Source organism: Symphalangus syndactylus, chromosome 10 (genome assembly GCF_028878055.3).
Source record: "Symphalangus syndactylus isolate Jambi chromosome 10, NHGRI_mSymSyn1-v2.1_pri, whole genome shotgun sequence".
Classification (NCBI taxonomy): Eukaryota; Metazoa; Chordata; class Mammalia; order Primates; family Hylobatidae; genus Symphalangus; species Symphalangus syndactylus.
Window position 1 is genome coordinate 68610974 of NC_072432.2, and position 14688 is coordinate 68625661.

General features: G+C 34.0%; 1 protein-coding gene across 6 annotated transcripts in view; it reads left to right on the forward strand.

Annotated features, from left to right (window-relative positions):
* The first annotated feature begins 2418 nt into the window (after window positions 1-2418).
* The window catches only part of LOC129492285 (UDP-glucuronosyltransferase 2A1), a 66332-nt gene continuing 54062 nt past the window's right edge, over window positions 2419-14688 (forward strand). For 2 of the 6 annotated variants that reach the window (XM_055297417.2, XM_055297419.2), the window contains exons 1-2: window positions 2419-2478; window positions 7970-8738. In XM_055297417.2, the coding sequence (XP_055153392.1) occupies window positions 8024-8738 (715 nt within the window). In that variant the 5' untranslated portion in view covers window positions 2419-2478; window positions 7970-8023. Of the gene's footprint in view, window positions 2479-7969; window positions 8740-14688 lie in introns of those variants that run through there. The other 4 variants (XM_055297415.2, XM_055297416.2, XM_055297418.1 and 1 more) reach the window with 3 other exon arrangements.

A 14688-nucleotide genomic window follows, 5' to 3' on the forward strand; every position in this document is an offset into this window, starting at 1 on the left:
CAGGGCCTTTCTGCTACTTCCCCTACCCCTGTATTTCGCTTGGCTCAGCTCTCTAACTTGACACAGCTCCAGTTAAAGTCAGAAAAAGCTTCTCTAGTGGCGGTGTGTGTTTAGAAGAGAAGGGTCTCCCTTTCCAATTTCTGCAGTTGGGACACCCACAGTATCTGTGGTGTCTCCTTGGTGCTGCAAAAACAGTCTGCTTCCACCAGAGGATCTGTGGGTCCTCTCAGGATTACTGGTTTGCTCTTGCAAGCCTCTGTCTCCTGCTCCATCTGGAACTGCAATCTAGTCCTGCCTCCTATCTGCCATGATGCCTCAGTCATCACAAATGATATTTTAATAACATTATGACTAAGCATACATAGTCTGTAGTCAGATAGTATACATTTAAGTACTGGTTGTGACATTAAGTTTCTGAGTGTCACTGGGCAAGTTATATAAGCTTTCTATGCCTTGGCATTTTCATCTCAAAATGGGAACGATATAGTGTTACCTACCTCAAAAGGTTGTTGTAAGAATTAAATTAATGTACATAAAATACTTAGAATAGCACATGGCACATTGTAAGTGCACCATAAATGTGAAATTACAAAAAAACTGAAAATTCAATGAGATAAAAATTTATATTGAAGTAATGTGTATAAAATTAATCACAAGAAGGAGAATCATTCACAAGAATGTAAAATTTGAGAAGCCATTTGAGAATGTATTGTATGGTAGGCTGTTTGCCATATGGCCCTCAAACTTCTCCCACTATGACCCTAGGCTTGGCCAGGTAACTTGTTTGATCTAATAGAACTCTACAGAAGTAAAATATGACTTCAAGGCATAATCCTTAAGAAACCTTGCAGGTATTATCCTCACTTTTTTGGGACAATGCCAGGGTGCAGCTAGATGGAGTTTCTTTACATGAGAGTCTAAGAACATTGTTTCAAGAGATTGAGGGCAAGAGTTGACATCCAAAACTTAAGTGAAGCCACCTTAGACACTCTGTCTAAGTGGAGTGTGTTAGGGTTCTACAGAGAAAGAGAACCAACAGGACGTGCATGAGTGTGTGTACATGTATGTGTGTAGAGAGAGAGATACGTACATTTATTTTAAGGAAATGCTTCATACAATCGTGGAAGCTTGGTAAGTCCAAAATCTGCAAGGTAGGCCAGCAGGCTTGAGACTCAGGGAAGAGTTGCAATTTGAGTCCAAAAGCAGTCTGCTGGCAGAATTCCTTCTTACTTGGGTGTGATGTCAATTATTGTCTATTAAGGCCTTCAACTAACTGGATGAGGCCCACCCGCACTGTGAAGAATAATCCAGTAAAATATTATCTCATTCCCAAAACACCTAGACAGAAATATTTAGAATGATGTTTGACCAAATATCTGGGGACTATGATCCAGCCAAGTTGATACAAAAATTAACCATCACATAGAGCCACCAGGATGACGTTTGCTGCATGAGGTATATACAAGAGAATCAGTAGAACTGTCCAACTGAGCCCAGCACAAACTTCTCACCCAAAAAATTGGTAGCAAACAAAATGATTGTTTGTTGAAGCTACTAAATTTGAAGTGAATTTTCTCACAGCAATAAACAACTGATACACATAGGAAAAATAACTCAGAAATTAAAATGAAAACATTTGACATGAATTTTTCAAAATGCTTTTTAAACATTGATAAAAATTATTATCATACATGGTATGGAATGCCATACTTATTAGCTGTATGAAATTTATTTCCACATTTCCATAAGTTTATCAGCAAAAACAACAAATGGTAATGTTCTATCTCAGTACTTAGTTATTACTAAATATGACATATTTGGGACACTATGCCAAAAAAATACTAAGTTATTTTTTGCTACTTCAAAATATTTGCACAAAGAAACAGCAGTAATTTTATTCCCCAAGGATGGTGCATAATGAACGTGTGCAACTCTAAAAAAGTTATTTCATTATCTAAATTACTATCTTGTTTATTTATGGCAAAGATCAATCAAACCACCCACTTTCATCATCATGAATCAGGAAAATAAATATATAAATAAATAAAAATAGACATTTTAATCAAAAAATTTTTTTTCATAATAATAAATATAATTGTTTCATGAGTTTGAGGGATATTAATTGCTCATACTTATTCATAACAATTTCAAGATTACTAATTATTGTCAATCTTATTTTAGATATATCCTGACACACTTGGTTAGTGGGGGTAGGGGCAGAGACCATGATAGTAAATGCAAAATTCAGGGCAAAAAGCTGCTAGGGAACCAATAGAAGGTTACACCTTTGACAGCAGGTTAATCGGCTTCACAGTGTAGTGGGTGGAAAATGCTAAGTATAAACAACTTTATATAATCTTTTTTCCATTTAAGATCATATTACTCATTATATTATGCTTATCCACCTAGGATTTATTTACATTCAGCTTCTTCCTAATGTCAAATGAGTGCTGTTAAAGTTCCTTCAGGAAACTTCAGGTAAGAAATTAGAAAACTTCATGATAATCAATATAAAATGTATATTTAAATTTATTTTCCATTCTCTTTTTAAAGAAATATCAATCTTTAAAACATTGGTTTACCTTTTGGTTTGTTTCATTGCTTACCCATGAAAGCATTATTAGTTCTATTTTATAATTTGATGGATTTTTCTCCCAGATTTTATACTTCAAAATAATTTTACAGATACGGAGGCAACTGTGTGGACAGAGCAGTAAATTGAGAGTTTTGTCTAAGTGTGAACTCAAAGTCCTCTTTAGAGGTTCTTCTCATGCCTTTTGTTCCTACCAGTGGAGAGTTGTTTGTTCCTTCATTAGATGACACATAAAGTGACAAATAAACTTTATACTGACATATGGAGTCAAGGATAATGAACTTGACATATGTCATATAATGACATATGAAGACAAGGATAATGCACACAAGTGACCACTGTGGTCTTTAAGACAACACATGAATAAGAGGATGTAAGATGTCATCCTTAGTGGGTATTTTATTTTCTTAATATTGTTTAATGGATTTTTAAATATTTATTTAAAAATCTATTTACTTTAAATATAAGTCAAATAAGTTTTATGCTATAAATCAAATAAGTTTTATGCAAAATCAATTGTATTTATTAAAAAAAGAAAAAAGACAGCCAGGTGCGGTGGCTCACACCTGTAATCCCAGCACTTTGGGAGGCTGAGGCAGGTGGATCACCTCTGGTCAGAAGATCAAGACCAGGTGAAACCCCGTCTCTATTAAATATACAAAAATTAGCCAGGCGTGGTGGTGGTCGCCTGTAATCCCAGCTACTCGGGAGGCTGAGGCAGGAGAATAGCTTGAACCTGGGAGGTGGAGGTTGCAGTGAGCAAAGATTGTGTGCTTGCGCTCCAGCTTGGACAACAAGAGCCAAACTTTGTCTAAAAAAAAAAAAAAAAGACATAAAGTTTTTCTAAAGAAAATACTGTTGTAAAAGCAATAACCAATTGTGTTACTGTGAATGCCATGCTAACTCCTTTTGTATGCAGTTGTTAACCAGTAGAAGGCATCTGAGTTATCAGTGGTGAATCCTTACAAGTCTGCAGCAACTTCAATTTTTGCCTCCTCGGAAGAAAGAATTTGACTGAGGGGCATAAGGCAGAGAAGATGAGACCGACAGGAGTTTCAGAGCAGGAGTGGAAGTTTATTTTAAAGGCTTTAGGACAGGAAAGAAAGGAAAACTTACTTGGAAGAGACTCCAGTGGGCACCTGAAGTGCCCCGTTTAACCCTGATCCTAGGACTTTATAGGCTCGCCTCTTTTCCATGATTCTTCCCTTACGGTGGCCTGACCACATGTGCAGTGCCCTCTTACCCTTGGGAAATGAGCATGCACAGTCTGTTTAGGAAGTTGTGTATATGCTCATCTGAGGCTTTCTTCCCTTTTTTGGTAAAGTGTCCTTGGATGGTCACACTTCAACCTTTTGTCTCTTAGTGCACGTGCCCAGGCAGTCGCTCCTCTCTGGCATCTGCATTCAATTAACGCTTTAATGTTAACAACTGTGAATCATAAAGAGATTGTCTCTCCCTGGCACTGGCTGCAAAATTCTCATTTTTAGAGAGGCAGTGTGATAATCATCGAATTGTCACCTGACATTCCTAATGCCTATCTAATTACCTGTAACACAATTAAGCAAAGTATATATTTTATTATCATTCTCTAAGATGAAAATATTTGAGTATGCTAGCTTCTTCTGAAATATGTTTTTTTTCTCTGAATTCATGAGCTTTCACAACTATTGTAATCATATTACACATGGTTTATTTTTATTTTTAATTTTTATGTGTACATAGTATATACAGGTATATATTTATGACATATTTGTGATGTTTTGATACAGGCATATGATGTGTTTCTTTCAAAATTTTTCTGGCAAGGGCAGATTAGCTTTTCAGTGATTTTAAGATCAGAGTAATTACAAACACAAATTCAGACCCACATTTTAGGCAAAATCTTTATACTTAACCTCTTTAAACCTTTTGTTGTGAATATAACTTCATTTAGTTTTCTATTAAATTCAAAAATACAAATCAACCTAAAAATTTAACCTCACCAGTGTGAGAAATTTTTTACTACTGATCATATTTCTGAGGTATTTATGCTGTATCAGCACATCACACGTATCACATGAATTTATGCATCTATTACGTACTCCACAAAAATTAAAATAGAAAACATTTAAAAACACTAAATTTCATTAGTGGCATAACAGCAATTGCCTTTTTGCGCACTGCTTGTCATGCACATCCAGGTACCCTATACTTCAACATGAATATCAAATATCATACCTTTCATGAAGACTTTCCTGTCCTCCACCCTACCCTTAATCTCCACAAAAAGCTGGAATCAATCTCTACAGATCTCTGAAAACACTTTACCTATGTCATTTCATCTGAAGGCCCTTGTTAATTTCTCTAGGGAACAGAAAGAGAAGGGATTACATGAAAAAGATAATACATTTTTAAACATCACTTTTACTCCAGGTAATATACTTGTTGCTTAATAAATACAATTGTGTCTATTTAAATATATAGTTTTCTTATATGTTGTATGTATTATTACATAATAACTTACGGTATTTTTTGTATATTAATTTTTAATATATTAACAGATATGTTGTTTATCTCATTACTTTATATTCTCAAACTCAAGTTGTTTTTAATTTTCATTTTATATATGAGAAAATTAAATTGAGTCTAATAAACATTAAGCCGCATAATGTTAAGCTAGAATTCTTTGGCCTAATTTATTCTAAAATCTAAATTATGTTTATAATATCTTGCTGACTATAATGTACTACAGTGATTTTTGTCACAGATATGTATGTATTTTTCTTGTCTTCCACTGATAGACTATAAAATTAATATGAGAAAGATCTCCTGGATTCCTCTTCTACCTAGTAGGTACTGCTGTGTGTGAATAGTAGGTACCCAATAAACACATAGTGAAGCAGCCTAGGGTCACTGGAGCAGTCTCCCTATCTGAGGTATTACTCAGAGTTCTTTGTCTTAGGACCAGGAAAATTAATGAGCGTGGACATCAAGGGTGAGGTTAGAGTGAAAGTTTAGTAAGTGAAAGGGGAAAGTTCTCCACAGCAGAGAGGGGGCCCGAGAGGATTGCCATTTCTCAGTTGAATACAAAGGCTTTTGTAAACCAGCCAGCGGGGTGGGGTGTTTCATTTTCATATGGCACACAAAAAAAGATTTTTATTCGCAAAGGTGCGAACTTCTCACAACTCCACCCACTCCCTCTCATGCGCGTGCAGGCCCTTAACCTGAGTTACCATATTATCCTGTTTCCTTACTGCGCATGTGTCAGGAGATGGACTTTTCCATTGCAGACATGTCTGGTTCTGTGTAACTAATCTTATCTGTGCACCTCCAGGGATGTCGTAGGCAAGCCCCCCTGTGTAAGTTTTTTTATCTGAGTATGTCCAAAAAAGGAAAGAAACATGCTCACCGAAGCCCACAGTGTGTATATGTATATGTATATGTCTTTTGCTGGTTGCAAAAGACAAGGGTGTTTTACAGTCGACCTTGCCTCTTTATCTGTGCTTGAAGGTTGTGCAGCTTCAGGCTGCCCTTTTGTTAGAAAGAATTTTACCAAAGGACCTTGTTCTATCTGCCTAACTGGTTTCTTGCTTTCTCCTCTCTCAATAGCACCTGAATAAAATACTGTATTTTAGTTGTCTAAAACTGGACCTGATTCCCTGCCAATAAATAAAATGAAGAAAATAGCATCAGTGAATCATGACATCCTAGTGAATCATGACAATTATTTTAAAGTTTCTTGCCAAGTCACTATGAACCAGAGTGACACCAGAAAGGCAAAAATTTTGTGCACACCATAACATCTTATGCAGAGAGCCTGCAAAGGAAATACATTCAAGGAATTTTATGATCACTCTGTTAAACTTTGAACAGTACTTTATAAAAGTAATTGTTTTAATGAAACAGTTGATGTTTCCATACAGATTATCTTTGGTGATGGATGGGAGAGCTTAGAAGAGACATTTTTATGATATTACTAAAAATATAGAATTTATAATTTCAGAAGATTTACTAACACAAAAAGGATCAGTCTGCTTATTCACAGACACATGCATACAACATAATATTTTCACAGAGATCGCTTTACTTGAATTACTTAATCCGGTATTATCCAATGTGTGTTACACAATTTTGTATTGTGTTAGCATGCTTTTGGCAGGCTGCTATTCATATGGATTCCTTAATTGGTAAGGGGACATGATACATTTTGATGCGGCAATCTATCCCAGTGGTTAATACAATAGGCTCTGGGAGTCAGAGATCCTTAAGACTGCTACCAGCAATTTCCTATCTTTGTCCTGTTTGGGTACATTGTGTAGTGGTGAAATCCGAGGTTTTAGTGTACCCATCACTCAAGTAGTCTACACTGTATTTCCATTGCACCCAATAAGTAATATTTTCTTATTTTGCTGTAGGAACATGGCAAATTATTCAATCTCTTTGGGCAGTGGTTTCTTTTTCTTTGTTGTGGGAGTAATTATAAAATATCCATAATTGGATCTTTTTTAAAATAAGGAAGAAATGAAATTAACGTGTTAAAGAGTTTGCATAATGTCTGACATATAACAAGGACTTAATAAACGCTAGCAATCATTGAAGGCTGGGTCTAGATGTCAAGTAGCTGTTTTTCATGCAAGCTAGATAGCTTTTGAGCAGCACTTTTGGTAGATGTATGCTTGACTTAGTAATTCTCTTTAAATAGCTCCTGTTCACTAGTAACATTACCTATAATCTCTTGCACATATTTTATTTTATTCACTTACTTATAATATTTTCTTGATGATTAACATAAACTATTTTTGTAAATGTATTACTAAAGTAGTAATATAATACTATATGTGTTATACATATTATTTATAAGTATTATTTGAATTTATAAATATTTGAATTTCTAAATATTATTTATAGTAATATATATTTATAAATATTATTTGACATAATCTTATATATTGTAACTATTATTATAATGCTTAATTGTGACAAATGGAATTATATTCATGCATCAAAAATTTTAAAACTTACAGCATTAACATCTTTAAATTTCTGAATGAGTTTTGGTCCTATCTGAGGTTTCAATACCTAGGCCTGAATGTACAGTTGAGAGATACAGAAGCTTTACCCAATTTAATTGTAAAAATTTAACAATTATGAAACACACAAAAAAGGGTTGGAGTATCAAGCTCAAAAGGAGGATTAGACAGCAGAAATAATAACCATAACATTAAAATTAAAACAACAGATTGAGAAGTAAGACACATTACCTATAAATCTGTAAATACCCTAAAATACGGAGCTACTATGACTAGTATCACTTTCTAGAAAGAAGGCTTTTAAGGATATTAATGATTTGCCTCAAAACAGAAATACTTTTGTCTTTCCTTTTTTTTTCTTTAAAAGCAGAGAAAAACATTTGCTTCACATCTCATCAAATCTTCTGCATCAAGCCACATCATGTTAAACAACCTTCTGCTGTTCTCCCTTCAGATAAGTCTCATAGGAACCACTCTTGGTGGGAATGTTTTGATTTGGCCAATGGAAGGTAGTCATTGGCTAAACGTTAAGATAATTATAGATGAGCTCATTAAAAAGGACCATAATGTGACTGTCCTAGTTGCCTCTTGTGCACTTTTCATCACACCAACCTCTAACTCATCTCTGACATTTGAAATATATAAGGTGCCCTTTGGCAAAGAAAGAATAGAAGGAGTAATTCAGGACTTCGTTTTGACATGGCTGGAAAATAGACCATCTCCTTCAACCATTTGGAGATTCTATCAGGAGGTGGCCAAAGTAATCAAGGACTTCCACATAGTGTCTCAGGAGATCTGTGATGGCGTTCTTAAAAACCAACAGCTGATGGAAAAGCTAAAGAAAAGCAAGTTTGAAGTCCTGGTGTCCGATCCAGTATTTCCTTGTGGCGATATAGTAGCTTTAAAACTTGGAATTCCATTTATGTACTCCTTGAGGTTTTCTCCAGCCTCAACAGTGGAAAAGCACTGTGGGAAGGTACCATACCCTCCTTCCTATGTTCCTGCTGTTTTATCAGAACTCACCGACCAAATGTCTTTCACTGACAGAGTAAGAAATTTCATCTCCTACCACCTACAGGACTACATGTTTGAAACTCTTTGGAAATCATGGGATTCATACTATAGTAAAGCTTTAGGTATGTAACAAATTTTGTTTTTATTACTTGAATTTGAACAAACAGACCTTTGTAGAGCCCTTCTTTATTTCCCTATGTCTATTCTTTTTTAATTCTAAGTATTGATGTACTATGTATTACTATCACTTGATAGCAGAAAAGAAGATAAAAGACATTGTGCTTCAGAAGTACAGTGTGTTGTTTTCTGATTGCATGGACTTAAATATATCAATTCAGTTCTTTTATGGATAAAATATAGTGACAAATACTTCAGTTTAAAAGTTGGGCTGGATCTCATGTAGATATTATGCTCAAGATAGAAATTGCCTAGAAGCTGCAGTGATATGTGGAGAAAGCTGGAAAATGTTAAACTTTCCACAAGTTTATTATTAATACAGAAATTCATATGCATGTTTAAGAACATACATATATGTGGATAATCTCTGATCATCGCTTAATAAATATTAAGGCTCATAAAGAAACAAAATGCATTAAGGCTTTATCACCTTTAATTGTAAGGTGTGAACTACAACCATTCATGGGATGATTTATCCATGCTAAGCCTATTTAATTTGCTTAAGTGTGATATGGTGTTTACCTGATGAATACAATATAATCAGTGGTACTAGAATAAAAGCCTATATTGATCATGTTGAATATGTTTATGCACATATTTGTCTAAAAATCAAACAGGGCTTGCCCATTTTTTATGCTTTTGAATTTTTTCATTTATTCTTCATTAATTATAGATTTCTTACTCTTTACTAAGCACTCTTTTAGATAGGAAGACTAAAATAAAGTCCATGGGTTCAAGGATTTCACAAACAGATAAATCAGACATTAAAAGGAATATTTATTATGTGAATTATGTAAATATGTAAATATGCACAAAATACAAAATGTAGAGGAGTTAGGTATTATGTGACAGACAGAGTGTGTTATTCTGAAAAACTTCAGAGTTCAGATGATGCATAAGGATATTTTAAAATACTGAATGTGAGTTCTGCAAAGTAAGAATGGGGAAGGAAAAGTATGCTCAAAGTTGAAGACGAAACAGCACAGGTACAATATTTCTGATAATTTGATATTTCTGAAAGTTCAAGTGTAAGGTAGGGAGGCATGGGGGAAGATGCCAATGACGTCGGAACCGCAAGAATGAGTGAATTAATTCAATGAATATTTCAAAGTCTCCTGTATGTCATTCTAAAAACATTTTAATCTAATAAGCAATTGAGAACCATCTAAAGGGAAATATTATGGCCTGATTTTCATTTTATGTAAAATGCTTGGACAGATGTGGCAGTAGAGTTGAGAGGTGTGAGACTAGACTAATGTATCCCTCTAGGAAAGATGTGGTAAGAGCCTGCCCTACAGAAGTAGCTGATAAATGGAGGAAAATAATGCAGTATGAGACTACATAGCAACACAATTGGGAGAGCAGGCGCTTACAGACAACATCCACATAGCAGTCTGTGGCTTGGAAAAGTAACTCAGTCTCCTTGCACGTGAACCTCATTTATCTCATCTCTGACAGGGCTACTAAAAGGACTAAATTAGTTTACATCTGAAAGGATTTTAGAGTAGTGTGGCCCAATCAACCCTGATAGCGAATATGGGAGAGTAAAAATTAATACTGCATTGAATTTTGGACATGTTGTGTATGTGATACTTTTGGGAATATTTAGCGAAATCCAGTAAGCAGCTGGATATACGGGATGAGATCTCAGAGGTAATCTCATGGGCTAGTAACATTGACACATTAATTTATGTGCATTCGTTTATTGATAACAAAGTAATAATGCACAGACTGCAGAGACTGTAATGTTTGCTAAGCAGAGCTTGTAAGGCCTAGAGATGTTTACTAGCTAATGAATGAACATCCTAAATGCGATTAAAAATAATTTAAAGATGACAAAGTGTAAAACAGTGGACTGCATGAATGTTGGCAAAAGAAAAAGTGAGATTTCTGTGTAGTGATACCTACTGAAACATTAGCTTCTTTTCTACAGATCTCTGTTCTAAAATAACTGTAAAGTTGATATATATCAATCAAAATAAATATGCATAGGTTAGTATGTGAATGAGGATGTGAGATACTACAGCCATGTGAATGATTATTATCAAAAGCTGGTAAACCAACTATAATTAACACCGATAACAAAAGTCATCATCTCCTCTGGGTATGTTAAGTAATTGGCCCAAAATTCAAAAACAGATATTTATCTCTTGGGATGTAAAAGAAGAGCCAGCTATTCTGTCATTCAGAGAATACAAACCTTGCTACAATGATTATAGATAAACCTTCAAGTGTCACAGTGAATGGGAAACATCTTGTGGTTGAAACTAGATCTTAAAAGAGAGCAGAGAAAAAAATTGAAGTTTTATGAAGCAATGAAACTGTCAAGATGGCAAAATCTCCTTCATATCCTCATGTATGTGGTAAACTAAAAGGGACCCTGAATATGTGCAGCATCTCAGTTCATGTAAGAGCGGAATGTACATAGACCATCTCTTGGTCACAATTCATATTTACATTTTCAATCCTACTACTTCAGTTTTGTCAACTGCTCATGATCAACCTTGGAATTCTAATTCTCATGATTACTATGCTCTTTATTTGTGAAGTTATACGCCAGTTTACTTCACCTAGGCTGGCAGTCTCAGAATCACATGTTCCATTTTATTTTGCCTGTAAGTTAATGCTGGTAATAAAAGCACACGATTCTTTCAGTCTTAAGACATGAAGCTAATCTTTCTTAACAATTTGTTCAGAGGAACATAATGAAGATTTCTAAAGATGTTCTTATCCTTTGATTTTGATATATCATGTTTCTGATCAAATTACCCTCTTCTGAATTAGAATGACTACTTAAGTTTGTCTTTATTAAAACACAATATTCTTACTGATGCCAGGAACATGAACAGTCATATTTAAAAGACCAGGTAAGAAGTAAAGTATTGACATGATAGAGTGACTTATTTTTGTGCAAGACTTTGTGGATGTAGAATGTTAAAGGAGAATGATAAATGGAACTGACTTGTAAAAATAACTCCTTTCCAATTTGTAATTTGAATTGATCTTCTACATTTACTCAGAATTCTTTAATCAAATCATTGCAACAAATTTATATCCACTCAGGCCTCGAACAGCCTCACCTGAGTAAATAAATAGACCAACTCCCTAAGTTTACTTCTCTGTAGTGGAATGCAATAAGAAGGTCAGAGTGAGTCCTTAATCTCTGCTAATTGGTAGAAATTGGATATTTATAATGTAAAATTACTCATTTTATTTCACATCATGGGCATTTAGCTCAAACTCATGGATATCATAATAATGATAGCAATATATATTAATATCTTCCTCTGCACAAGCCACTGTGATAAGTGATTTACATATATTTTCTCTCAATCCTTGAACTGTTGCAGTTCATTGCAAGAAAAAAAGTTGTAACACAGAAAAGAATATTGAGACTTGGAAATATCAAACATGTTAAAATTATGAGAAAATAGTATTCAAATGAAAATCTTTCTCATATCAAAGCTTTGATGTCATATTTCCTTGTTCTAGGAATTGTTTTTCCTTCTTTTTAAATTTCAGGTGCAAATCTATTAACTGTTCAGAATATTTTAGGTTAAATTTTTCTTAGACACTTTTCTTCTTTTCAATGTGTTTAGCTTTTAAAATCTGCTATTCTATTTCTTGATTTGTCGAATGAATATAATTGGGCCATTGTATCACTAGGTAACTTACTATTCATTAAGGGGTAGGTCATCATGTGTTTCTGTTTTCTGGGGAGGATTGTCTAGGGATATATTTTTGGCATTAGGAGAGCTTTCTAAGTCACCGCTAACTGAAAGAAAGTGAAGCCTTCCACAGTTTCGAATGTATACCTTCAAAATTTTTTTGAATTTTTATGCATTAAAAAAAATGGAACCAGGTATTTCATTTTTACTTTTAGTTAAAAAAAAATCAAAACTGGGGCACATTTAAGGGGAGAAAAATGTAACATTTTTATCATTAAAAATACTTATAATCCATAAGCATTACATACTGTTACCAACAGCACCTTACCCTTCAACCACTGTAAAAACAAGGTTTTTTTGTGAATAATCTCTATATATTAGAGGTATATAATATGTAAAAATACATCACATTATATAGGAATAATTAGGTGAATAATCTCTAAGATGAATGCCATCTATAATATGAAGTCTATAATAACAGACTTTGGCAAGTCTATTAAATAAGAAATCTAGACTTTCAAAAAGAATAATCATAATATCTAGATCTTTGCATGAACTGTGGGCTCACTGAGCATGAGTAATTAATGTAAAATAAAGTGCTAGAAATGAAACACATGTAAGTGTATATCCTTCCATGATTCTTGATTTTCAGTAGTAATTTTAAGAAGAAAAAATGCACTGGAATCTTTCCCTGTAGAATAATACATTTCTACTTAGGTCTTCCTTTTTTCTTTTACTCTTTCTTACTAATCATTCATTTGTTTTCTTCTCTCTTTCCTTTCTTCCTTTATTCTTTTTCTGTTTTAATTTACATTGATCTTGATTGGTTAGAATCTTTGAAAAACCCTCTAGTATCATTCCCTTTTCTGCAATGAGCCATAAGCTGAATGACAGCCACAGGCATTACGTTGGAGATGTAATTGACATTGGGACATTGGAAATTCTTGGAGATAGTGATCACTCTATCCTTTTTGCTCCCACTCATGAAAGGGTATCAGAACAAAAGGAAATGGAAGTTACAATTTGTGTGGATATAATCTTGAGTTTTATATGCATATATTTCTTAAAATAAATAATTTGTAAATTTTGGTACTCTGTGCATTGTTAATAACCTATCACTTGTGGTATGCCTAAAGACTGAGAGTGACTGCCTTATGGGGAGACTCTCAGTGTTTGAGAAATTCTGCACCAAATCCTAGATTCCCCAGTCTGTCAGTGTAGGAGGAGGGAAAGAGTAGAGAAGGGTCAAGGTAATGAGATCGGATTAATTTGATCATTAAAAAAATAAGATTCTCTCCGTAAAACATCATAGCTAGCTATCACTTATGGAGCCCAGGTGCTGTTCTGAATCACTTACCTGCATTATGTCACACCATACCCAAAACTATAGGAAATAGGTGCCATTGTTCTCATCATTTGTTAAATGAGGCTAAGTAACTTTCCTACTTACAATTCAGAAAGTGGTGAATCATTTAATATCAGACTCCACTCTGAGGTAAAAAGCAAAGTGCTAGAATATACTCAGTTACTGTTTAGCAAAACAAAGAAAAACTAAAAGTACATCTAAATTTAAGCTTTTAGAGAATTAGGTAAATACAAATCAAGAAACTCAAATAAAACTGAATCACTCATACCCAAAACAGTATGAAAGCTGGTTTCCAGGCATTTTTTGGCCTTGGGGAGACAATGAAAAAAGAGCCAGCAGAGCTGAATCCTAGCCATCAGGTGCAATATTTAGGAAGCACTTAGGAAGACAAGACTTTCAGGCAAGGGCATGTCTTTAGTGGAAGAAAAAATCTTTCATACCAAAATGTTGTTCTGAGGATTATCAATTCAGACTAATAGCATTATATACATTTTACTAAACAAAATGTTGTTTTAAGGATAATCAACTCAAATTAAAAGGGTTATTTCCATTTTATTGGTCTTCACTAAATTAGATAAATATTTTATTGCCATGCAGATATTACGTAAAAGTGGAAGTTGACTAAAATCATAGTTTTTTCCCTTACTCGTGGTAATTTAGGGATATCTATATGTATTGAGATTTTGGAGCATATTTTGATAAGCTTTTATGTGCTATTGTAGCTACATTTGTGAGTAATCCCTAATTAATTATTATATTTTCCTTACATGTAACTCAATATTTGAACAAATCTAAGTATTTTATAGATAGACTTTTGTTCATGTTTTCTATAATGTTTTGCTTTCTTTATTTTTTATTGAA